The sequence below is a fragment of the Ahaetulla prasina genome, chromosome 3, assembly GCF_028640845.1.
Source record: "Ahaetulla prasina isolate Xishuangbanna chromosome 3, ASM2864084v1, whole genome shotgun sequence".
NCBI classification, from domain to species: domain Eukaryota; kingdom Metazoa; phylum Chordata; class Lepidosauria; order Squamata; family Colubridae; genus Ahaetulla; species Ahaetulla prasina.
Window position 1 is genome coordinate 42,176,008 of NC_080541.1, and position 27,910 is coordinate 42,203,917.

Below are 27,910 nucleotides of genomic sequence, written 5' to 3' on the forward strand. Positions count from 1 at the left end.
AATAAGGTATACTCAGTGTAGTTGGTATAAATAAATATCCAGTCTCAGTCATTTAAATCTTAACTTACAGTTAAGTATTTACGCAATCACATTTAGAAATTCTCTCTCTGTCAGTCTTTTCGGGTAAACTATTCTTCTCAAACTTTAGTTATAATGGTTCTTGACCAATGTAAAAAAAATTCTACAAACACACATTATGATTCATCAGGAGGAGATGAGGGAATATCAAATAGTTTCATTGTTAACTAGGCACCAAGAGTAGAATTATATCAATTTGTGGTAATGTTACAGTGTTTAGACACCATTTTAGTCTGGGCAGCCACATACCTTGACTTTCGTTCTGAATCACAATGGCTACAGTTTGAATAAAATGCTCCAAAGATTTAGCATAAAATTCCCTATCTTAAACTACATGTCAAATTAAAATCTAGGAAGAAGTTATTCAGTCATCTAGCAAATTCCGTGCATGAAGTAAACACTAAGTATAAATATGAAAAATTATAGTGTGGTCATTGTCTTATATAATGGTATGTATACATCCCTGAAAAGTGTTAAATCAGTTTGACTATTTCCTTTTGTTAATGATATAGTACCCATTAATCTTTTTTCAGATACATTTCTCACTTATAATTTTTCTGTTTGTGGCAGAGAAATAGACCGGCTTTTCATTGCAGCTGCAGGTCTGTCTTTTGTGATTTGCCTAATTTCAAGGAATTGCCTAATTCTTTTGATTCAGCTTTTGTCACCAATCAATGAAACAATCACAGATGGAGAGGATAACCAGTTATCATGAACAGATATCTACACATTTCAATTGGAAGCTGTATTAAATAAGTATTTCAGGGTTTCTGAAATGCTGCATAGTCTATTTGGATGGTATTCCATTACATGCACTCATTCCTTCTGCAAAGAAAAGAATGTACTGATACTTTTCAGGAATGGGGCAAACTTTCTTTAAGTCAATTGATTATAAAGGCACATCATAAGGGAGGTTTAAAGATGGTTGTGGGAGATCAGCAAATGTGGAAAATAATCTTATGGCGTGAGAATTAAAATGTGAGATCAGATGGATGTTAAGGAGATCATGTGCTTTTGAGTTTATTATTTAATTCAATATGTAGTAACGTTTTAAAAAAACCTCATCTGAATGGACTTTGTTTGATAGGTGTGTTTGGGATGAAGAATAAAAATAAAAATAAATAAGAATAAAAAGTCAAAGAATAATCAAATTTTCTGTGCTAGGGTTGAGAGTAGAAGTGGAGGCCCTGTCCTTAAATATTGCAAATATAGTTCCAAAAATTGATACTGTGCTTCCTTGTTACATGCTATCCGGTTACTGATCAAACATAATATTTTCTAGACTTACCATTTGATATGAATTCTGCAAAATGGGCTGTGACTGTTTTCATTCCCTGTGACAGATATGTGCTATATTTTGTGTGTATATAGCCAGCCAATTCAGACTTGTAGGATTGGCAAAATCCAGGTTCCTTCAATTAAACAATGCAGTCTATCAGGATCCCCAAAGTGGCATCCTCTGTAACAGTAACTATCCCTTGGAATGAGGTTCCTCATGATCCAGAGGGCCCCAGCTCTGTTGTTACTTAGAAGGGCCATGAAAACCTGACTCTTCATCCAGACCTTTGGTAAGTGAAAGTGGGATCCCTTGTACCTTTCATTGTTGCCAGTTTTAGACTTTTTCCCCTTTCTTTTAAATATAATATTGTATTATCTTTGATTGTTTGGAGCAACCCAATTGGGGGGGGGGAAGGTTGCGTGCCATGCAAATTTAATAATAAATAGATGATACTGTCTGTACATTCTAAAATTGGAAATTCCATACTTGGCTCAAATTCCAACCTTTTTCTGCAGAAAGCAACCAACCGTTTGTGGAAAGAAAAATCTAGTGGAACAAATGATCACATTTTTACACCATTATTACAGAAGAACCAGCATGATCAAATCAAAAACAAAATATATTTTATTTTTAAAAACTCTATTGCAAACCAAAGTTTAGATGATATGCACCTGCCGTTGCTAGGTCTTTAGCTGATCTGGTTAAATACATTATGTAAACACAGCTGGTGTTCAACATGGAACTGGAAAAAGCACAAATTGGATATGTCCTGCCTGAGAATGATTTTATTATATGGGCACTTTTAAAATACAATCAATCAGTTTTTAGTGATCCATGATCTTTGTGGATTAGGTAGGTTATTTGTTAATATTTTTTTAAATTCCTTAAAAGCATAAATATATATGTAAAAAAAAATGGGGGAGGGAATTCCAGAAAACAATTTGTTGTTTGAATCTGTGACTTTGTGAATCGTAATTGTCAAGAGATGTATTTGGCAAGAGACATTAAAAATTCTCCCATACAATCTTCCAAGTTCTACCTTGATGTGAATAATGTGTGAAAAAAGAACATGGATAATGGTATCTTCAAAATGGGATGGAGACTGTAGCTTAAAATCTGCTGGGACAATAGAAAACCTGCTGTAGAGAACCTTTATGTAAACAAGGTACTAATGCTGTCATGGAGATAATGGTTATGGCTTTGTCTCGGATGCTGCTCTTAATGATTTTAAGGGAGTGGATTGCAGTAGTCAGGACCATAACCATCTAAGGTATTTGAATAAGATAAGAATTTAAGTTCATTTTAAACTTGGGCTACAGCTTCCATGTGGTTTCCATTTCAAAATAGTAAAAACTTAATATATCAAAGTAGTTGGAAATAACTCTTGCAACTATTAGGAAAGTCAACAAGAGCCAATTATACAGCCAGGGTTATAAGTTGCCCAACTCTGATTTTAATGCATTTGCAAATCTAGTCAACAGGTTTAATCAAACTATAGTTAATTAGACTATGGCTTCATATAATGTGTGAACCAAGTATTAATTCCATGTAATAGAACTGAATTGAATTAGAAGACCTACAGCTGGTCACTGCCAGCTCTCTATTCTGATTAATATCCATTCTTCTAACAACTGGATATACTTTGAATATAAAATTCTTACAGGCACTCCTTTCACAATTTGTTAGCTATTTTTTATTCATTAAAATATTGACTGCTTTGAATATTCATTTAACATATAGCCATCTTTTTTTCTCCAATCTCTTTGATCTGTTATCTTAAGAGATAAATTTGTATTTGATTAGCACTGGGTTGAGAAGGGTTTTCCCTTTTTCTGGACAGAGATTCAGTACTTTTAAACCAACAAGTGATGAAGATTATTCAGAAGGTAATCTCTCTTACGTGTCCTAATAGAGATCTAGTAAACCATATCAGAATAAACCTACTATATCAGTAGTTTATTCGTGTAAAAATCATGTTGTAGAACAGGCAAGATTATCTGAAAACTTCCAGTGATAGAGATGGAACTTAATAGCCATACTCAAACCAAAGCTGGGAAAAATAATTCCCATCATATATGTCTTTAACTAATTTTGGTTATTTATTGGATAGCAGAATATAGTACTTTATGTGGCCAGAAGAAGTGTTTAAAATATGCAGCATTGTCTCCAATAATTCCATTTTTCTGGAATAGTGTATCATTTCAGTAGTTTTCTACAACTGCTTCTTGTTTTTAAAACTTTGATCTGAATTTTGTGGAATATATATGCAATAGAATCCATATTGTAGAGAATTGAACAGCAGTACATACTAAAGCTATCCTCCCATAAATAGTGCCTTCTGAAGCAAATGCACTGTTCCTCTAAAGGTCATTGGAAATAGTGGAAATATCAGGATTGAATAGGCCAAGTTATCAACTACAACTATATATTTTGATACTGTTACTACCATAGGAACACAATATAAAAACACATATTGTCCCATATTGAAATGGAACATAATTAGTATAAAAAAGTACCTCAAATCCGACCAAGTTATGTATTAAAGAACAAGTGGATAATTTTAATAACCACAAAAGTTGGTCAGTATTTAACATGACATTCTAAAAAAAAGTCACAATTTCTTAAACAAATTTACAAATGAATGATATACATTTAGATATAGAGGTAGAAGTTCACCTTTACAATATTCTACTAAAACAGTTCACCAAATTCAAGGCACAAAATTGTTCTTACAAAAAAAGGTAAAAAATGTTTTCTGCTCTATAATGCAATTTCAAAAAATGTTTACAGTCTTTCTAATGTTCAAGTTGCATCTAATAATATTACATTTTGTTTATGTAACTTTAATGTGACAATTGGCAGGAGGACCATTATTTATTTTTTTCTTAACTCAATTTGCTTTTGAATTTTAAGCAAAAACATGGGTTATTGGACAGTAATCAATGATAGGGAAATGGATTTCACTATATAGTCTAGAACAGGGGCCTCCAACCCTGGCAACTTTAAGCCTGGCGGACTTCAACTCCCAGAATTCTGGGAGTTGAAGTCCACAAGTCTGAAAGTTGCCAAGGTTGGAGACCCCTGGTCTAGAAAGACTATTTAGCTATTTATTTCTTTGCCCATCCAATTCCATTAAAGTTGGCTTTTAGAGTGGTTGATTTTAAATGCAAGCCATATATTATTATTTAACAGGAAGAAATGGTATGGATTATGACTTTCCATTCTGAAAGCATTCCAAACTTCCTCTTAATGAAGACATATTTAGGTTCAATATATGCAATACTGAAAAATAAAAAGTAATTAAAATGTATTTATCACACACAGACTGAGTGAGCTTCTGAAGCACTGCCCCTGCTACATTACATAATGTAAATGACAACCCATGAAAACATCACAAGAAAATGAACAATTGATGAAACAATTGAATCGTCTAATTGCATGACCATCTTAAGAGAAATCATACAAAGTTTCTCTCTATAAAAAGAGTAGCATATTACTGTACATCTAATAAAATTTCAAAAGAACAAGGGTGTTCACTACTTTTTATAAATTTGCCTCTCATGGTTCTCAGAAATTCTGATTACTTTACATACAATACTTTAAAAAAAATGTTTTTCCTGTTCACTATTCAGGTATAGGATCCAAGAGAATGTCATGATAAAATGTTAACAGTTGCTCCTGCTAAATGCAAGTGCACTCCAGAATACAGTTCTAGCATTTGATAATAATTCTGTTACAAATAACAGTCCTTTATAAAATGTTATATTTCATTCTTTGCTTCATTGTTATTTGTGGCCTGTTTTCGTTGAGCAATGAAAGGATACATACACTTGTCTGCTCCCAAAAACCGGTACATGCACACAACTGCTTCAAAAGGTAAGATGCTAAAACAAGGAAACAGATAAATAGGATTGTAAATATAGCGATAAAGATGGTTATTTGCTTTTAAAAATTACAATAACAAATGTAAGACAATTAAAATACTATCTAGAGCAGATTCTGTTAGATATGATAGGCTAAAGATAGAAGTTTAAGTTTCAAAATTATTGCTTCTCTTCTGCAAAATCAACAACTCAGGAACAAATAATTCCTAAGCTAAAGTAATGAAAGTATCTATTATTATTAAATGTTTTGAATGTAATATAATAAGTCAAAAGCTTTAATAGTGCAAATCCTAACAAAGAGCTATATGTTCCAAAGAGCTATAGGCTCTGAATGTTAATAAAGCTATTCTGTACAAGACTATAATGTGTTTTATGGACAATTAAAGGGCTTCTTCTGAAGCACAAACCCCACTTGCTATTTTTCACTAAAGAATGCTTCCCAGGGTGGCTTAGTCTTGGCTGCACATACTTTTGACTGTTTTAACTAATGAGCTATTGACAATGCCTCTGTAGAATAATACAGTAATTTTATCAGCAATAACAATTCATCAAACTATTAACTATTTTAAAACCAATATATATTTCCTTTCTTTGAGCTAAAAATAAAATTACTCAGAGATTAAGTAGACCAGAAGACCAGAAGGACCATTTGGCTGGATTCCATACTTAAAAAGGGCCTCACATCGAAACATTTGCTAGCATTCTTTTTACTTCAAAATACTTGCGCTATGGCTCATTCTTTCTTTCCTTGGTACTTTGCTTTTGTTTTCGTGTGTTACTGTTTCTATTTTCACTGTGTCTAGAGACTTCAACAATTGGAAATGGTATGAGCCCTTGAGGAATTTAATAAGGCTTTACACTGATTTGTGAAGTTCCTTGAAAAGGAAGGTGGTTTTCCAAGAAATTAATAATCCATAAAATCAAAACAGGGAGAATATCATAGAATGTAACAGTCCAGATGCCTTTGATTAAGGAGATGCGTTGTTTCTTAATTTCACTTTTATGATTCCTTCCAAACACATTTGGGAGGGGACCAATATTGTTATGGGTCATTCTCAGCTTACAACCAGTTGTTTGATAACTGTTCAGAGTTACCACAGCTCAGAAAGCTTGCTTTAAGGTCTATAATACACTTCTGGCCATCTGTCTCCCACATGATTACATGACATGGCATTTTATTCACATTTATGATTGATAACAAATTTTGGATCTTTGGGATCTAAGCCCAGCCCAGTTCATCTCACAGGGTTGTTGCTGTGGGGAAAATAGCAAGAGGAAAGTGTGTTGGACATGTTCACCACCTTGAATTATTTGTAAAAATAATAAAGGTGGGATACAAATAAATAAATGAAATATAGCTATTAACTTTTCAGGGCTCATCAGCAATAGATTGAAAATGGTTTAATTAGCCTTATCATTTATTTCTAGGGAAGTTAAAGCTCCAATTGTGCAGAATTCATGCCTCTTAAGCCAGTAAGGCGAGGATATATGGCCTTATTATTCTCCAGGCACAAAAATTTTGGATACTTTTCTTTTTGGTACACTATCAATGAAGTCTGTTTTGTGTTTCTGTTCCTTCAAAAGAAATACAATTGCCCTAGTGATGTCTCCATATTGATGGGCTGTCCAAGGGAGAAAGAATGCTTTGCACCTAAAAGAATCTGCATGCAATATCTGCTACTACTACTAATTTTAAAAAAATTTCAAGTAGTAGATGGTGAAGGACTTCTGCTTCATACATTTTGCTAATGAAGAGGAAACAGTGCTAGGAGAGACAGAAAGAATGAATAGTGAGGGATCCCTGGTGCTCCTTGAGCTTGGTTGTTTTCTTGTCTAGCACTGATGATGTTACCTTGTTTGGGTAATAAAACATCTGCAAGAAAACAGCCAAGGTCAGAGAGCACCAAGGACCTCTCATTTCAATACTGAGCTACAAATATTCAACTTTATAGAATGAACACTTCAGTATGCCAAGTTTGAGAACTGGCTGTATCAATCCCATATATTATGAATGATTATAGATTCCTGGGCTCTCTGTTCTATCACATTTTCTTTGACAATCAATAATACTTGAATTAATTAGATGTAAAAGCTGGACATCTATCCCACAGTCTGACTGCCCATTTATTTCTGAAATATGTACATGTTACTGAGTAGATCTAAATAATAACCTTTTCATGAAGGTAACCATATACATCAAACGAGGTGTGCAAATCATAGGTTGATCTGTTAGTATAGCTCTCATAGCTTGCTTTACACAGTAATCTGGTTTCAAAGGTGGAAGGAATGGCTCTATTTCTTTTCTGAAAAAATAAAAATAACAAGCTACATTTAAAAAATATATTAGATAAAAAGTACACGAAGACAGAAGATGATGTCAAGCATGTTTGTTTTACTAATTCATTAGGATGAGGTCATTGTTTAGTACAAATCATCCTTCCCACAAGATATGCACCTTCAAAAACTAAATAATACACATAATATAAAATCTAAGTGTACTGTACATTATAGTTGGAACTCAGTAGCATAATACAAATACCAATAATGAAGTCAAATTAAATCACCTAGAGAAGAAATTATGAAACTAGAATCTTACTAGAATTTTAATTGTTTAGGACATGAACCATAATCAGGGTCACATATCATGATTACAAACTTCAGACTTAACTTTGAATTATAACATTGCTTTTTAATCTAAAAGGTTTAATGTGTATTATATAAATAATAACCAATGTATTTAATGTAAGAGGCATTTATGCTACACTATAAATAGTACCTTACAATTACAGCAAAAACTAGCTATGTGAGTCTAATGAACTATTTTAAACTTTACCATATTAGATTCTGATCCAATGTATTTTCAAATATATCCCCAGAATATAGGAAATATGATATTTTATTATGATTTTGTTCATGAAGAAAGAATGTTTTAATGCAAGTAGAGTGATGCTATGTGTAATGTATTTGATACAACTACATTATTTTTTTATATACAGGTAATCCTCAAATTACAACAATTGAGTTCAAAATTTATGTCATTGAGAAATTTGTTAAGTGAGTTTTATCCTATTTTACGACTTTTTCTTGCCACATTTATTAAGTAAATCACCGCAGTTGTTAAATTAATGACACGGTTATTCAGTGAATCTGGTTTCCCCATTGACTTTGCTTGTCGGAAAGCCGCCAAAGATGATCACATGACCCTGGGACATTGCAACCGTCATAAATGTGAGTCAGTTATCAAGGATCTGAATGTAAATCATGTGACATGGGTATGCTATAATGGTCATAAGTGTGAAAAATGGGCATAAGTCCCTTTTTTCAGTGCCGTTGTAACTCTGAATGTTCACTAAATGAACTGTTGTAAGTTGAGAACTACCTGTATATAGATTTTTTTTAAAAAGTTGCCTACTTACCTAATTCTGCAGCCTCTGAACATTCCTGTATCTACAAGGTAAGGGCAAACCAGTGTTGTTTTAATGCCCTCTTTTTCAGCAGCCTTTAGTTCATGGCTCAGGGATTCATGAAACCCCACTGCTCCAAATTTACTGGCACAATAATCCTAAATTGGCAATATAAAAAACAAGCATGAAACAAGTTACACAATTTTTTTAAAAAACAGACTTAAACCGATCATCTTACTTTTATTAAATAAAAATGTCTTTTTGAAAAATTCAACTTAAATAACATTCTTTGATGTAGCTTTTTGAAGAAATAAAAAGCTCTCTGTCTTTCAAGCAGCATTAAAAAAAAAAACCCACTTCTCAATTCAGCCATTGTTTTCTTTTAGAGAAAGAAGAGCTACCTCAAGCAATTTGGAGAAACAGCCATTAAGTAGCATCTTTTTTCTTAGGTTTGCTCAGTGGTTTTAATTCCAGAAACTGGAAAGTTTGGACTTTTTCACATTAGTAGCTAAGTCTGAGCAGTATCAGGACAAATCAGAATCTTAGTCCATAGTGTAATGTTTAGTTTAAAACTTAGGAAGCGTTCATTAACAGGGTACTGAGAAAGAAGGAAGCTGCAGGGGAAGGATATATAAAATAATTGCTTGTCATCCTATCTTCAGTAGTAAAAAAGAAAAATATATTGCTGATATTGGAAACCTGCTTCTGATACAATATAAGAAAAATTTACAAATATCCTGGGAAAATATAGAACCACAGAGATGCACTTACGCTACTGAGTCCAAACCCCATGCTCATAGGAAGAATCCAGTTTGAAGCATCCCTGACAGAAAGCTGTCCCACTCACAGTGTCCCACAACGTTCCTCCCATTGTCAGTCTAGCTGCTTTCACTATTAAAATAAACGGGCTGTTTCTAGCCTCGGGGGTGGGAGGGAAGGCTGTTTTCGCCCTCCCCAGGCTCCTAGAGAGGCTCTGGAGCCTGGAGAGAGCAAAAAACAGACCTTCCCCACACCATCCCCCAGGCCCTCCAGAGGCAGGAAACAGCCTATTTCCCTACTTCTGGGTGACCCAGAAGGCCCAAAAATCAGCTGGCCAGCAGGCACTTGCACTCTGGAACTGAGCTCACGTGCCCACTGATATTGTTTTGCATGCCACCTGTGGCACGCATGTCATAGGTTCGCCATCACGGCTCTATTACAACATCTAGAATCCTCAAATGACACATGGCTCAGTGAAAGAGGTCCCAGGTTAATTTCTTAGCATCTCCCAGCACTAGATAAAATCTCTTGAGATGTGCTGCCATTTAATAGGAACAATTTTGATGGTTTGGTTTTATTATTACGGTATGTTATAAAGCTGCTTTATAACATACCGTAATAATACTTTGAGATACTAAATTTAATTCTCATATTGAGATTTCATAAATTAAGGGCTGGGCTTTTTTCTTATTTTTCTTCTATAATGGTAGCTTTACAACAAACTTTTCTATAAAAGATCTGAAAAGGCTGGTGGTAGTTTCATTGCAATGTCTACTGCCTTTAATTCACTGGTGATTTAGTTTTCCAAAGAAATTAAATTAGTTACTCCTGACTGATGGATTCCTCAAAAGTTGAATTGTTTTGTCCAAGTGCTGCACATATTACCTTGCACATCAAGCTTGGTGATAAAAACAAACTCTTTCAACATGCAAGATACATGATTTAAGAAATTTGAACAGACCTCTACTCCAGCAGTACTAAAGAGGCCAAGAGAACTTGCAACAGTGACAATGTGTCCATGGTTCAGTTCCAGCATTTTGGGAAGGAATGCTTTAGTGGTCTGCAAAGAACACAAGAAATAATGCCTTAATCTTTGATGAGCCAGCCCAAAGGTAAGGCAATGTTGTCAGACTTAAGCAGTCCTCCAATCTGAAAACTGCTTATTTCATTTCAGGACCAAGATGGAAATTTAAGCAAAAAATAACTAAAAATAAAAGTTATTTTAAGTAAAGTTGTTGAAGCAAAAAGTAAAATGAATTTACAAAAGTGCCTTACATAAAATTACACAGGATAATACCTGTAGTTCTAATTAATTGTCTACTGAAAATATTCAGTTATTGTATTAAGTCACACTTCTATAGGATTATTTATGTAAAACCAAGCCTATATTTAATGCACTATGTGTAATTATAACGTAAAATAGTTCATTTGATTTGGCAGCTGGGGGAGGGAAGAATACATCCATTGTGGATTACTTGACAAATATTGAATAAACATGATAAACTCTCAGGATCCTTGACAGAAAATGCACTTTAATCTCTTAAAAATAAACATGAATCAAATTAAATAGATAACCGAGAAGCTAGTTCTACTTAAAATGTTCTGATGCATATGTAAAAACAATTACTATAGTTCAGATAAAAATGCTATCATCATAATCAAAGGCCTGTAACATGTGCTGAGTCAATAGTGATGACAGCGTCCAGATCTTTGATTTTTTTAAAATAATTACTTTAAAATGAGGTTTACCATGGATCAGCCTTTCAGACACAGGACAAGTTCAAAGGGAGGAACATTCTCTAAAATGGCCATAGGCCACTAAGATTTATTTATTTATTTTATTTATTATTCGAATTTATATACCGCCCTATCTCCCGAAGGACTCAGGGCGGTTCACAGGCAGATAAAAAACATATACCGTATATACTCGAGTATAAGCCGAGTTTTTCAGCACGTTTTTTGTGCTGAAAAACGTCCCCTCGGCTTATACTCGGGTCTATACGGCTTATACTCGAGTTTTGTTTTTTTTTTAAGCCCCTCGGCTTATACTCGAGTATATACGGCTTATACTCGAGTTTTTTTTTTTTCTTTTTTTCACATTTTACCGGACGGCGCGGGGAAGCCCTGCCGGTGCAGTGAGAGGGCGGGGCGGGGGAGCCGCCAGCCTTCTCAGCTGAGGGAGGGAGGGTTTCCCCAACCGGTAGGTGCCTCATTTCCCACCCTCGGCTTATACTCGAGTCCCCAGTTTACCCCAGTTTTTGGGGTAAAATTGGGGACCTCGGCTTATACTCGGATCGGCTTATATTCGAGTATATACGGTATATACAAATTAAGAAAACCATTAAGAGACATATTCAAAAGCCTAATTATTAAAAATAATATAAATTATTTTTAGATAACTTCCGAAGATCTCTTCTGCTAGATATCAGTGACCATATCGATAAATGCACATTACTGTATGAGTGAAAAGTTGTATTACAATACAGGAACTTTTTTCCCAAAGATTGTCTCATTGTTTGCATTTTAAAATTTATAATTATTTGCAGCTTCTCAGAGCAGCATTTAGCCAATTCCCTCTTCTCTTAACAGTACCCAAGTACCCAACAACAACAACAAAAACCTCCACAAGGTTTCTTTTATAATCCCATCCTAGAACACCTGGACATGCCTCTGTGGAGTTTTATGAACTTCCTCATGCAGAAATCCATTTGAAATAGTAAAACATTTATAAGGTGTCACATTGCAGCTGCCATGTGCTTGCAGTAAGAGATAATGTGCTAGAATTGCATTTCTGCCAAACTGATTGTATCTGTAAGCCAAAATAAAGGCTCGGTTTTGGACTGCTATATATCAATTCTACACACATGTGGATTCTTCTCCCTTGTCCTCCAAAACTTAAATCACCATATGATGCCATGTGAATTTGCTCTCTAAATAACTGTTGGATTAAATAATTTTACTAACAGCTGACTCAGTCTAATTTCATTTTTATGATGACTTTGTTTTTCAATCAGAAATGACTTAACAATTTTCACATGTTCCTTGAACCAGAGTTTTGCTTGCAGTTATTAACTCTGAGCTCTGAACACCAAACAAAGCATTTTATGTGCACTTGTTGGATGACAGAAGATTAAAGTTGTTCTATTCTTGCTTCTACTGATTAAAATATGTTTTTCAGAATTAACCTTGCTTGTTTGATCTGTCCACCCCATCTTCCTTTGGAGTTCTTGGAAACATTCTAAAAACTTATTGCAGAGCAGGTAGTCACATTAATTAGAAATGCAAAATCTAAGGTCCATACATAAAGTTGTTATCAACTTGCAATTTTTAATGTAAAGCAGTTTGACAATATGTATTAACTGTATTTAATTTTAATTAACTGCCGCTGACATAAAATCAAATTTAAATTTTTGATTCTCACTCCATTTTACTTCAACTATTTAAAATACAAGTATAGCACTTGATTTAGAAGTTGAATGCTCAAGATTTAAATTATGAAATTAAAGTATATATTATGGAAACAAAATGTGGTATCACTTTCCCCAGTAATGTCTAAAGTATTCATTTTGTTAATGAGCTGAAACTAGAAAGAAGGTATGTGGTAAATCCTTCTTGTTCTACACTGGTGTTTGCCCCAGTTCCTCTCCAGGAGTTATGACTGGAAAATGCTGAACGCCCAACAGGTCAACATAAGCAGATGTAGCAGCTGATAAAATGTATTGATGGTCCTTTGTTTTAGGAACTTATACAGAAAAATCAATGCTTTTTAAAATGATTTCTCTGGAGCTACAAAACTAAATATATATATATATATATATATATATATCATTCTGAAAACTCAGATTTGGCACCTAATGCAAATTTCTATACACAGATCTGCATTCACAAATTTAGTATAGTTTCTTATTTTGCGCTTGTCATTCCACTTACAGCAGAAAGCATCTGCAAATATGTGTCTTGAGAAAAAATAGGATCTACCTCATTTAATCTCCAAAGTCAAACTTGTTAAATCATGATTAAAGACAATTTATTATAGGCCAATGATTGCCTAGTTGCTTGTAAAATGTGTGAATTCTTCATACAAAGAGGCAGAGAACTACATTGCCATGAAAGAACAAACTTTGTTTGCAGAAAATATCAAGTTCAATTTCTGGAATATATAAGTAGATTTGAACAGTTGCTGCCAGTCAATGTCAACAATAATCAGCTAAATGGACTACTAGTTTGATTTAGTATATCTTTAAATAACCCTTGATTTAATACCTGTTTAAGTATGTGAGAGTTTGGGGGGGGGGGGGAATACATTAAGCAAGAATTGCATCTCAACACTTTTTACAATCCAATTATAAATAAGCATACAATATTACCATAAGAAGAGATGGCATTTATTTGATAAATACCAAATAAATGAATAAAATTAACGAAGCAATTTTGCCTTTTATGACTCAAAGTTTCCCCTAACACTATATTCTTCAACTTGCAATACGAATAGAGAAATATAAACGCATAGTTACATTAAGATTTATATCCTATTTTTATTTTTGTACAGCTCAGGGTAGTATATGCATGTTTTTGCCTCCTAATTATTCTACAAGAAGCCTATGAGCAGGGTTGGACTAAGAGATTCACCAATAGTCACTCAGTCGTCTTTCATGCATAAAACTAGAATTCACAGTCTTTTGGTTTCTAACTTTAACCACTTCACCAAACCTTTCAGTCTCCTCCTGATTGAGTCTTTGACTAAAATGGAGGAGAAATGCAGCTAATATATGAAAAAGCACCAATCTAGATTTAGAAGGAAGCTATGAATTAGCTATCATCACAAAAATCTTTTTAAAAACATACCTAGACTCCTTTTTAGAGGCAGCCAAGTTCCCATAACATCAGGATAATTCCATTCACCATCCTTAATCTTATTTTTAAAAAAAGAGCTGTTGAGTTATTTCTGCTACAATAGTTTTATAAAGTTTCGGGGGGGGGGGGAATGCCTAATGAAACTAGTTTAATAAAACAGCAAGTATATTGTTTTATGAGGTGGGGGCTAAGATATTTCTATTCATGCAAAACTTAGTTTTCAATATCCTCCTCCTTTATTACTTTAGTTCTAGTTTTAGTCTACAAAGTGATATAACTAGTATGGTTCCTACCAATACCACTATCTATTTAATGGAGCAAACAGGAGAACAACTGTTAACCATATTCTATGCAGTTGCAAAGGAACTGGCTCAACTACTTTTATAGCCATAAAAGGAATTCCCTTGATACACACAAAGAAATTGCTTTTAACTCTAGCGTGGGATTCTGTATAATGTGTCTAACAAAAAAAGTGCCAAACTGTGTGTCAAGAAAACTCAGATCTTATTGCTATTAAACAGAAGCATAAAAATGGTAGTAGTGATAATGAATTATGATTCTGTATTAAGACACTGGTATTGGGGGATAACATCACAAAATTTTATTTCATTTACATCCAGTATAACTGTTTTTAGCAATCTACAAGGACTTATATTAGTCAATAGCACTGTGATATTTTTATATCATTGACTGTATACTGGATAATATGAAATGTTAAAATGGAGTAAAAAACAACAAATGCATTAGGAGAACCATGAGCTTTACAGCAAGGCTTTGCTAGCCTAGCTAGTAATCTGACCTTGGTCAATCTAAACTTCATTTCAACTGTCAGGAAAAATAAAGGACAACAGTATAGGTCAAATATAAATATATAACCATATGGCATTTTTCATTATTATTGTAAACAGAGCAATGTAATGTCACATCTGCCAGTTTTTCAGATGGTATTGGCCTTCATATGCATTGAGTTCTTTCCAAGAACCTATGATGTTATAATGTATTGGCATAATATGTGTGTGGATCCAAGCAGTGTGGATCTGCTTGGATGCACATATATAAGTGAGATAAAAATGTTTGTCAATGTACAGTAACAACAACAACAACAATAATAATATGAGGATGATGATGATGCAATTATTATATTAGCCTCCCACCCCCAATGGGCTCTGGATGACATAGAAGACCCCTATAAAAACAGCTATAAATATCAAATCAGGAAGACAATCCAAACTAAAATAATCTAATAAGCACAAAATCAAATGAAACAGGACAGGGCCCTAGAAAAATATTACGAGTCTCTTGATATCGCAAATATTATGAGTCTCTTGATTCCAAATGGTACCTGAGAAACTTCTGTTTCCAATAGCTTCTGAAAGTTGCAGTCAAAGACTAAAAACCTTACAAGTTGATTATACACACCCATTTGTTCTTGAGAAAGATCTATGTAGTTGCAATGACACATAATCAATCAATCTACACAGGTTACTTACTGTACCATCAAGAAAACAAATAAGCCAAAATGGAAAATGAGCTAAGAAAACAAATAAGTCAAAATGGGAAATGCGTTAAGAAATTACAGGTTTAGCAATCTTTGTCTCTATATTTCCCACACACTTTAATTCAGGATGTAAAAGGAAGGAAAACAAGAAAGTTGGCAGAGACTTTACTAAGGAACAACAAAGGAAACATCAAAAGCTTATTTTTGAACTACCAAGTTCCAGCAAAAGGAGTCACCTTTTGTCTTTAGCTGTTCATTATACATTAGAAGTTTCCTAGCACCTAAATCCTAAATCTCACTTACTAACACATTCAATTTCTAGTTGTGAAAATCCTTCACCTCTGTTCAATTAGCACCAAAGCTTGTTGCCATTTGGTTAAAAATCAATGAATAATGCAAGGAGAAAGGAAGAGAATCACCTGTAGCTCTACTAAGGCAGAAAACATCCAAGGGATTACTTCAATAAATCCAAAAAGGAGATGCATCACTTTTACACAATGTTAGTAAAGTACAATATTGATCTAGTAGTTGAAATGAAATCATTATTTTAAACCTGAATTGTCCTTCTACATGGACAAAAGATCTTTCCATTTATGGAGGAAAATGTTCCAGAGACTTCCTGTAAATACAAGAGAATGGAATCCCCATTGCAGCTCCTAGTGTTATTTTTCATTCTGCTTCAGAAAGATTCCATTGGAGATGGAAAGGAAATCTGAGAAACCTACTGTCTAGACAAACAAACCAACCACCCAATAAGCTTCATTCTCATACAATGGGCAAAAATCTTTTTCCACAAGCTGGAGATGGGAAAAAACCACATAGGATCTGTAATTCTGTAGAAAATGATAAATATAGCAAAAACATACAAGGTTTCTCTCAGAAATAAGATCAAATAAAAGTATTTAATTAGGCCTTCCTTAGAAATACACTTTAAATGAGTCATCAGTAAATGTAAATAGGCAATGCTGATAAGCTTACAAATCAATGTTGCCAGAATATTTTTTTCACGATTAGAAATTCAATTAAAGATAACTGACATTTGCATAAGACAGCCTAATTTCCTTTCAATAAACACAAAAAAATTGCTTACAATATATTTACCTTTTTACCACACAATTCTATACTTTTTCAGAAGAAAAAACCCTTATGTTCAACAGAACATTTTGGAAATTGAATTGGTGTATGCAAATATACACCAGACCAAAAAATGACTTAGGTTGTAATGAGTAGATTAAGTTAAATATATAGGCCAAGTGGTGACAATAAAATGCCACATTTTTGACATAATGAGGTAGTGACAGAATAAGTTTCTTACTCACAATCCCCACCCCCAAAAGAAAAAAATTGCTCCCAATTGTATTATGTCACATACTTCCTAGTGTAATGTGTATCACTCCCATTTTAATTTGATTCTGGGAACAAGCAGGATATGCACATATCCTACTATAAGGAAATACATTCTTTTAAAAAATTTTAAAAATAGAACATAATGTTAGTCCTTTCTGATGTTAATTTTGTGTAATTTCTACATTGCTTTTCATTACAAGTAATCACCAAATGGCTTTTTAAAGTTTTCTGAATCATTCTGAAAAGCATTTATACCTTATTAAGTATTGCAGAAGACTGTAATAGAAATATTTTAAAATACAGTAAAAGGAAAAACTGGAGACAATAACAAAAATACTTTTTACTCAAAGCCTATGGATAAGCAGACAAAAAGGGTTAAGAGTTAAAAAAAACTTGGGGATATATGTAAAGATAGAATTGGTAGGAAATTCTGGAATTTGCAATCTGAATGCATTTTGGGATCATCAACTGGGGAGCACTAGTGTATAGTCCCGCTTTTGGAAAGCACAGCTCATTAGTTTCAATTTCAGAGCTTTCTGACTATCATCAGATACAGATCTCAAAGGACAGGTGAAGTTTCCAGCAGAAGACTGTTCCAAAAGAAAAAGCCAGAAAGTCCACTTTTCCTACTAGTGATATGGAATGGGCTGTTGAAATATGGTTTTCCCCCTTGAGCCTTGGGCTAGGTCCCATGTACAAGTGCATTGTGAAAGAAAATGTTGTTTTCCTTGTCATTTAAAAATTATTATAACCTGTTTTTAATACTGCATGCTGCCTAGAGTTGCTATGGCATTAAGAAGCTTTCCAAATTTGATACATAGTCATCTATTAGACTATTAGACTATAGTCTAATAGACTATGTATTAGAGTTATGGAAAAGAAAAATTACAATAAAATTATTTATATAAAAAAAGCTTTCCAAATTTGAAAAAATAAAGAAATTGGTGCCAACAGATACTATTATGTTATCTTCATACTGTAGATGTGTGAAAATATGTACATTCAATTCTGGTATCTCCAAAAAAAGAATTTGGGGAAGAAGACTTCTGCTCAAGAGTTTGGAGGGTCATATACAACCACAATAGATAAAAGGGAGATAGAAAGTTTCATTTCTTTTAACTTAAGATAGTTTCATCTGTATAACATTGTCGAGTTGAAAGGTAGTATCACAAGAGTGAGATCAACAAATATTACTTAGGTCAACTGAATCTAATTCTTTGTAAATACAGACTGATCAAAGGAAAGAATCAGAAAAAAAGGGCTTTTCAAAACTACATATATAAATAGGGAGCAAAGGTGTAAAATGTTTTGAATTATGAGTTAACGGTATGCAAGCCATAAAAGCCACCTTCCACTTAGCAGATACTTTAATGATTAACAAATTCACTCCTAAGGAGTTCCTAACTCCTCAGTGAATATATATCATACTTGCGCTTTACATTCCAACTATTTATTGCTAATCTAAAGCCCCTAGCACAAACTAATCCAAGCACACAATGGAGTATCAAAAGACTTCAACTTCTATCAACTTGAAAGAGAGTTTTTAATAATTATCAGCTTTCATGGCTTTCCATTCCTAGTCAACAAGATACCTCAAGTCTTATATTTGATGGATACCAGTAGCACTAATTGACTAATTCAAGCTTAATCAAAGATCAAATAATGCATCTGATGAGGAGGTTGAATATTAAGTGCTCAAAAACTATACACACAATAAAGATATGTATCTGTGGACAAGCTTGCTGAGCTTATTACATATAAAAATTGGAGTTAAGATTGATGATGATGAAAAAGCACATACTGAAACAAATTAGATACACCTACTTTCATCTATTTTTAAAATGCAGAGAACAATTGTCTAAAAGATACTTGGAGGCGTACTTAAAAGCACTTGTTAAAAAAGCCAACTGGTCTATATTTAAACTTTTGCACAGAAGTAGAGCCACCATTTATCACTGAATTCAACACATGCCTTTAATAAACTATAGGACATTTATATATATATATATATACAGACCATTATAGAGACTATTTAAATTAATCCTTGGAATCATCTCAGTTTTCTCTGGAAAGGATAAAGAAATAATGTATACAGTCTAAATATGGGTTGATATTATACAGGGCATTCCAAAGCTATTTTTAGCTTAGCCGTAAAAGTGTCTATAAAGCCTCAGATTAGGAGACCAGGAAAGTCACAAGGGCCCACATCCCCTTTTCTTTCTTGGATGAATTTTCCCATTCATTTCAATCCCAGTGTTGTTAGATATACATATCAACACTAATTAGGGAAAACAGTTATTGGGAAGGATGTTTGTCCTTCCCGGGATGACTCAGGTAGTCTTAACCATGATAAATACGTAAAATGAATAACAGAAGGTCCGATAATTTCATATAAAACAGCACTTGAACTGGTAGTATACTTTCACTGCTAACCCTGTTGAAGAGGTAGGAAAAATCATGCTGACCAATAATTGCAATCAATAGCTCTGAGTTCCCCTGAAAAAATTATAATGGATAGATTTTGTCCAGCATGACATTAAAGTAGATTAGCTAAAACAAAATTTGATGAATCAGATTCTAAGGCAGTTGTCTAAGCAATAAATAAAGCAACAACAGAATAATTAGGTATACGTTTCAGCCACATCACAAAGAATGAATGTGAACATATAGTGCACTGCTTATTCTAACATTGTATATATAAGATCAAGTTGGTTATGTTCTCAAAGGTGCATCATGGCATGGCATGAAGACAATAAGATACTCAAAACTATTTTCTACTATACCAATGCTAAAACTATGTTAATGTGTATTATCTTTATTAGAATGGACTATTATATACAAAGTTAAGATGTAGTTAATGTTGCTCTTACAATTGTTAGACTCATTAGCAGCCCTATTTTGAATATATTTCTACAACAATAGCGCTTACCACACACCACCAAGATCTTTACTTGTTCATATTATAATTAAGGAAAAATAATTTTATAGGTGGACAATGTAACCCTAACCCTAAAACCCTAACCCTAACCCTAACCCTCCAATTCTTGGAGCTGAATGGTCTAGAAATGTTTGCATTAAAAACAAGAAATATATATATTTAATGTGGTGCATGGGTGTTTTAATGCAAAAGTTACTTTAAAGTTCTAGTTCCTTTACCTTTGCTAAGATACATTGATTAAGCTGTTTTATTGGTTTGTAGTTGAAGTGCATATTACAGAACATCACATTTTAAATACATAATAGCAATAGCACTTAGATTTATATACCACTTCACAGTGCTTTATAGCACTCTCTAAGTGGTTTACAGAGTCAGCATATTGCCCCCAATAATATGGGTCCTCATTTTACCAACCTTGGAAAGATAGAAAGCTGAGTCAACCTTGAGCTGGTCAGGATTGAACTCCTGGCAGTGGGCAGAGACTGCCTGCATTCTAACCACTGTGCTACCACAGCATAATGTTTTAAAGAACAGATTATGAGGTGGTCATAATGGATTCCAAACATGACCAAAAAGAGAATTGGAATCTTTTTTTCACTTGACATAGTGAGATAATTATATGCTTAGAAATAATTGAAGACTGATTAATTCTATGTAGACTAAAAACTAAGTGCCATTTTTAAAAAAATCCCATATATTTAATAAAATACTTCATGGTAAACTGGCATTGCATCTAAAAATGACACTAAGGATTGTGTCCCATTGTGTCTTCCTTGTGGAAGAAAGCCATCCATCAACAGAAAAAGCAGTCACTCTCCAATGAGAATAATTCTGGGGGTCTTGTGCAGAGCAAGGGAAGAAATCTGCACAAATCCCCCTTTCTACTAGGTAGTATAAATGAATGGAAGCCAGGTTATCACCCAACTTTTTAGGATTAGAGATTGTGGCTTAATCAGCAATGGAATTCAAGATTGTAGATGACCAATTGTTGTCACCATGCACTAATAAAGACTTGCTATACTACTATACTAAATGACATGTGTATTTATGATCATCAGTAGAAGATGTCAATAGCGCAGTCTTTTAGTTTTAATTGTTTTTGTGATCTTCGTACTTTGGATTGGAAAACAAGAGAAGCCTAAGTATCTACATAAGAAAATAATTTCTTCCTAAAGACATTTTCATTGAACTATAGAAATCATATACATGGAACTAAAGTAGTTGTGGTTGCTAACTAAAACTATACAACTATACAAGATCTGAAGTCATTTTTATTTATTTATTTATTTATTGTTTCAATTTCTATACCGCCCTTCGCCCAAAGGACTCAGGGCGGTTTACAGCCAAAGTAAAGACAGTTAGTACAATTTTTAGGACCAGTTTAAAAGGAAAATTTAGAGTTGGTTGAAGAACTTAAAACCAATAAAACCCCTTATTAAAACCCCACTAGGCTTTTTAGTGTATTTTTAGTGTATTATTATTATTGTATAATTAACAATTAAATTATTGTATAATTTTTAGTGTATTATTAAGTCTGTCTGCTTCAAATAAAACACTATTGCCCCAGAGCAGAGAAAAAAAAATCAGAAATAAGGCTAGATCAAAGTTGCTGCAATAATCCTACATACATTATTCAAATTCTGTTCATCACTATGGTGCTTATTTGTTAATAAAGTCTTATAGGATTACAACTAAATGTTGTAAATTAGTTGAGGATTTAGACATGATTCGTTAAACCACACACAAATTTGTAAGTAATTGATTTAGTTGCCAAAATGAAGAACAAGATAATTCAGGAATTTAATGAATGACAATGCCTCTCATTTATATATTTTTTCTTTAATCAAATTTGTGAACTTAACACTGTTTCTGCCTTTTTAAGTATCAGCTGGATGTTTATCCTTCTAGCAGAAAAAATTTCTAATTACAGTACTTTCCCTTTGTAAAATACTAAACACAAACTTCTTTGAATTTTGCAACTGGTATGTGCTGAAATGGGTTCTCAGATCAAGTCATTCAACAACCTATAGTATGGATCTAAAGAATAAGCTTGACAGAAGGATCATGAACTGCTTGTCTGCTCTTCTCTCCTAAGGTATGTTCAGCATGTATTTAAGATTCTCAATAGCGAAGAGCTACAAACTATATCAACATTGCAGGTGCTGGGATGATGACTACTGTACAATGGTGCGTGAATCATTTTTTAAAAATCGTATTTAATGAAATACTTGTTTACAGTCAGTAACAGAAATTAAAAATAGCATTCCTAACATTAAGAGGATTTAAGACTACCAAAAAAGCAAAGGGGGCCAAGGAACCATTTCCATTACTCAAGTGCTTTTTAGATTCAATTGGCTATATACTTACCTGGAAGTAAGCCCCTCTGGAGATGTCAGTACAGGTGATGAAAACCACAGTCATTCAAAGTAGCAAATAGCAACAGAGCAGAAAGTAGACTATAAATACAGCATAGAACATTTACCAGCCTTGATTGAAAATAAGGCTAGAATGTACTTCTGTTTGGGATTTCAGACAGCTGCTACTACTCAAAAGACAAAAGATTCTGTTGAGCAATGATCATAGTCAGAGTAGAGAAGCTTCATGTTTTTGAGACAAGAGTTTCTTGTAGCCAGTTCCAGATAAATCAGATAGGCTGTAACCCATGTTCAAAAAGAAATGTCTTTTTTCATTGTCATAACCCATTACATATATTACAACTTCTAAAGAGCCAACTGTACAATATAATTCAAAAGGAGAATTAACAGAAGTCACTAGTGAATGTTATTTCTACAGTAATATCTCTGAACTGGAAGATCTATAACATTCCCAAACCTTACTGAAATCTGTAGGAGAGAAGTTGGTTGGTCAAACATGTCTAATTACTATTTTCATGGCAGTATAATTTCTATGGATCAGACTCATTGAGTACAAAGATCAGCAAAAAGGTAGAAGGCACAACAGACTAGGGCAAAACCATCTTGAAGCTACAGTCTAATGCAAAAAAAATGCTACTAATTTTAAACATCATTTAACTTTAAGAAAAAGGACAAAGCAAAAATGGAAAAATGAAAACGAACTAAATATAAGTAAATAGCCTTGTTCATCTTCAGAATATCAAAGCTTACTGTAACCAAGTCATATAGTCATCCCACTAGAAATAAATATATTTACCCAAAAATGTGCGTGGCAATTAACCATCATGGTCCTTTCAATAAGCTCATCAGGACATTCCAGAAGATGGTGACCGGAAACAACACCAGCATTGTTCACGAGGACTGAGACTTCACCAACCTCCTTGCAGACTCTCTCAGCAGTCTTGTACACATTCTCTCTGTTGCTCACATCACAAGTGTATGTATGAACTTGTAAGTTGTGGGGAGGTAGCACTTCCTCTTCACCATGCCCAGCTGCTTACAGAAATCCAGAAAAGCAAAGGAGAGGGACAAATAAGAATTTAATTAAATATATATTCAGTGTTTCCATACCAGGAAATAAGAGGCAATTATTAATCTACCCAGTTTGACAAGATTCTTGTTAGTCCTGTTCCAAAAAATAAAGTGTGACAACTAAATACCAAAACAATGAAGTACCAAGCCTTACAGTGCTAATCTTCACCAGTGATCTACTGATGCCAAAATGGAAGGTAACATGACCAAGGAATTTACCATTACTAATTAAAAAATGAAACAGAGAAACACCAAGCTCAGTAAGGACATGTAGACCTAACTTTTCCATATTTGTTCAGAAACAAGCCATTAATGAGTATCATTTATTTATTTTGCAGGCTGCAATCTTTGATTTATTTACCTGGGAATAAGTGCTATTGTACTACCTGTAATTAAGACTTCCTACCAAATAGGTTTAACATTATTTAAAATTATTTATATCATTGTGCAAAATTATTATGCCACTTTCTACATCCTTATGTCAAGAAAAGTACTTGACATAAGTGCTGTTTGCTTATTTTATAGCAATTGCCTATTTCTTAAATCGTAACAATCTATTTAAAAAAGTCTAGCTCCTACTATGATAGAAACAAATTCTGTTGTCACCATTGTCATTTTTCTGTAAGCTTTGAACCTTAAACTTTAAATTATTTATCTGGTGTCTTTTAGTCATTCAATGTCATGGAGTAGAATGACATGGAAATTTATTTAATTTGTACGACCACCCATCTCCAGTCAGTGACTTTGGATGCAAACAATCATAAAACATTTAAAACACAATAAAAATAAAAGGAAATGCAAATAGCTAAGAGACATTATAATACAATGCTATCAACCTCAGGCAATTGAACAAAAAAAAAAATGCCCAAATTCCTAAACTTCTTGGGTGGCAAGAATGGAGAATATTTCTCCAAGAGCCACAGTTTTAAGGATTCCCTTCAATGCTTCTCCTCCACCCTCCACTCCTAAAGCCAAAATCTTTGAATACTTTCAAGTCTGCTGCCCTTAAGAAAAGAGCAGGGCAAGTCACTCTGGAGAGGTTGCAAAGCAGCAACACAACTCACTGAACCTCCTAGTGACTTGTGGAAATGTTTCCTCCTGCAAAACATCTGGATATTCCTACCTTAGTGCTGGTCCAGAACCAGTCAATATTTTTATTCTAAGCAAAGAAAGCTTAGATACAATATTGCTTCTGGAGACTCATTTAGATATGCATTGAACTCAGTGAAATAGGAAACTCTATGCCAAGCACAATCAAGAATAGGAATAGGAATAAGAATAAAGAATAAGAGTAAGAAGCTTCTTGGATGAGAATCTTCAAAGAAAAACCAGAAAGTCCAGTTACCTCTTGAAAAAGCACCTTTGGGACTATCAAGAATAATTTTCTTTCCCTTCTCATTTCAGCGCACCTCAGGTCAGGATTTCACGATACCCACACAGTCCAATTGTCCTCCTTCGAACGAAGCAATTCTCGATGCCCACTTTTCTTGACCTCTTGGAGAATTTGGCGACCGCCTCACGCGAAGGTGCCCAAACCCCGGAGGGTCCACCCGCCTTCAGCCAAGCCCCGTTACCTTTCTGAGCCGCGACCACGGCTTCTTCCGAGATCTCCCGGTAGATGTGCCGCACCATGCCCGCCGTATCCTCGTTGCTCTGCGTGTTGATGTCCCACAGGACCAAGCGTGCTCGGCGGCGGGCGAACTCCAGAGCAAAGAGCCGACCCAGCCCGCTGCCGGCGCCGGTAATCAGGCACACCTGCCCGGCCACGCTCTTCTCCTTGGGGCGCATGAGCCATTTGGCGGCGGCCACCACGAACGCCCAGAGGACCTTGAAGGTGACCACGAAGAATTCCAGGATGATGTTCATGGCTGCCGAGCCGGAGAAGCCTCGGAGGATTCGGGGAGCCCCGTCTGGCGAGGGCGTGAGGGCGCTGGGTTCCCCGCACAGGACTTGGGCACCGGCTCGACAAGTCAAAAGCAGCGTGCCAGCTCAGAGCAGGAAGAGCCCCTGTTCTCGCGCACCTTGCCCCGAGCAATTCGGGAGAGTGGCTACCACTCTTCAGAGAGGCAAGCAAGAGTTTCTCTCTCTCTCTCTCTCTCTCTCACACACACACACACACACACACACACACACACACACACACACACACACTCTTTGGACACTTTCTAAAGACACCTGGCTGGCCGGGACAGACCTGTAGAGTGCAACTCCTCCCCGCCTCTGACTCAGCGGTTGTTTTGTGTGGCGAACACAAGCTCTGTTACCTAACGGCCACCTTGCCTCTCCTGCAGGAGAAGCCAAACCTACACTCGGCGAGTCGACGCGGGAAGTCGGCAAAGTAAGGGAGCAAAGTACAAGTTCGGATAAAAGGGTTTCCCTTCGTCCTGCCTCATCCGCTCGCGCACTACTGGGCTCCCCTATAAAAAGGACGCGCGCTGCGACCACCTTGCCTGCCTCAGCTAGAGTACCGAAGGAGTCTTAAGAGGCGGCTGCTTGGAGCGCCACTGCCGCTCTTCCACGCGTCCTTCCCCAGCCCTACCTGCAGACTTTACCTCGCGCCTACGCCAAGGGCTCCGCGCAGCGCCCGCTAAGTGAGCATGTTCGCACCGCTCGGGGCTCTATATAGCCCCGGCGCGAGAACGCCAGCCCGCCCCCAAGCTCCCCCTCCGTCTGCGCTTCGCAGCCCGGCCCCTCCTCCTCGTCGCCCACTTTGCATTCCGAACCGTTTCTCCCCACACATTTTCGCCCAACAGCGCCACCCTCGCAATTTGGCCGACGGCCCGGACTGGACAGAGCGGACAAGTCCCCCACGACCGGCACTTTCCCTTACCAGCCGCCACCGGGAAAAAAAAAGAAAAAAAACTCTGTCCACGGATTTGGCCCAGGAGTGGGCGAACAAGCCCAGGCGTGCGTCCTTTAACAGAGAATCCTGAGACACCTGAGTAGAGTATAGCGCCACGAACCACGGTGTGACCAGGGAGTAGAAGTCCCCGTGGCTAAATTCACCCAATACTTACAATGTACACAAATAGGAACCGGGAGTTAGTTTAGCGTGATCTGTAAACCCGTCAAGAATTCTATGCCGCCTTTGAACAAAAGTTATCATCGCATAAACGTATCTCAGTAATCTTGATTCCAGAACAAAAGGAGTGGGTTTTTAAGGTAGCTCGAGATTGCTGTTTTCCTGTAACAGACTACCCGAAACAATGTGACTCAGTAACATTATTGAGTGGAACTCCTTATTTTTCTTTACAAACTGTAAATTGGAGCAAAAGAGAGGCGCGTTGCTTTCTAGCTGAAACGGCTTCCCACGTCTAGTCCGCAGGACCACTTCCACGAGTAATTTTTTTCCCCATCACCATTCCCAATAACTGGAAATCTGATCAATCCGATCCACAACGCGACCCCAAATTAGTTGGAGGACATTTAAAGGTGATTTATTCCTATCCCACATAAACTTCCTTGACATCTGCAAAGCAATGATTTCCCATGGAATTTACGGGCGAGATAATGCATACGGTGAAGAAACATTGGGAAAGATCAAGTTCAGAAAGGATTTCTGCACGAGTGTGATGTCACACCGGTCACATTCAGCTGGATTGGGAAGGCTGAAGTAAAGGAGGTGACCTACAGATACCAAAATTCTTAACCGGCAAATGATGTCACTTCAGAATGCACCTGACTGCATGCCTCTATGTAGAAAGACTTGCTCCCGTAGCATATTATAACTCCATTTTTCCTCTTTTGCCAGCCTGGGGTTGAAATGCTGGGGAATGTAGTTTTTACATAAGCAGTTGGCTTCTCTCTCGTCTTTTAGGCTTTCCCATGCTCCGGATTCAGTTTACCCATTGTACTCACAATGAACAGGATTTACTGTAAACTAAAGCACCTTTCAAGTCGAGCTTGATTCCCGATTACACGATGGTCAGTCTGCATGATTTTCTTGGCAGTAAAATGAAAGAAGATTGCCTTTACCAAACTTCCAGCCAGTCTTTCATCCAAATACTAAACAAACCAGACACTTTCAAATCCAGCCACGTGCTGCTCTTCGTACAGGGGCATTGAAATTTACATGGAGTAAATAGAATAGAATGTAAATCCGTGTAATGTAATGTGATCCCCACGAAGTATTCCAATTTCCATATAGTAGCCTAGTGAAAAAGGCACTTGGGAAAAGCTTTATGAGAAAGCCGCACTTAACCAATCTGGGTCATATATGCAATAAGAACGGCATACTGTATTCTATTCATGTAGACTTCCTTTATATTTAGACGACACTGTTTGCCTAGAAAAGGAGATATGAAAAGATAAAAACAGGTAGTATTATCAATCGAATTCCAAAATAGGTTACTTTAATACACTGATAAAATAATATACTTTAAATGTCACCACCTTTTCTTATCGCCTACCCTGGTTGGCAATA

General features: G+C 35.5%; 1 protein-coding gene across 1 annotated transcript; it reads right to left on the bottom strand.

Moving 5' to 3' along the window:
• Positions 1 to 3,889: 3,889 nt before the first annotated feature.
• RDH10 (retinol dehydrogenase 10) lies at positions 3,890 to 26,133 on the bottom strand. The gene is made up of 6 exons (XM_058175094.1): positions 25,062 to 26,133; positions 23,213 to 23,448; positions 10,366 to 10,464; positions 8,658 to 8,803; positions 7,413 to 7,544; positions 3,890 to 5,241 (listed from the first exon to the last, which is right to left on the bottom strand). Exons 1-6 carry the CDS (start codon positions 25,351 to 25,353, stop codon positions 5,118 to 5,120), a joined length of 1,029 nt encoding a protein of 342 aa, XP_058031077.1. The 5' UTR covers positions 25,354 to 26,133; the 3' UTR covers positions 3,890 to 5,117.
• Between the last annotated feature and the right edge of the window lie 1,777 nt (positions 26,134 to 27,910).

Coding starts and splice junctions, on each gene's coding strand:
- RDH10 (XM_058175094.1), bottom strand. CDS start 25,353: ATGAACATCATCCTGGAATTCTTCGTGGTCACCTTCAAGGTCCTCTGG. Junction 10,465..23,212: donor ATTGCCACGCACATTTTTGG/GTAAATATATTT, acceptor TGTTCTTTGCAG/ACCACTAAAGCATTCCTTCC. Junction 7,545..8,657: donor TTCAGAGGCTGCAGAATTAG/GTAAGTAGGCAA, acceptor TTATTTTTTCAG/AAAAGAAATAGAGCCATTCC.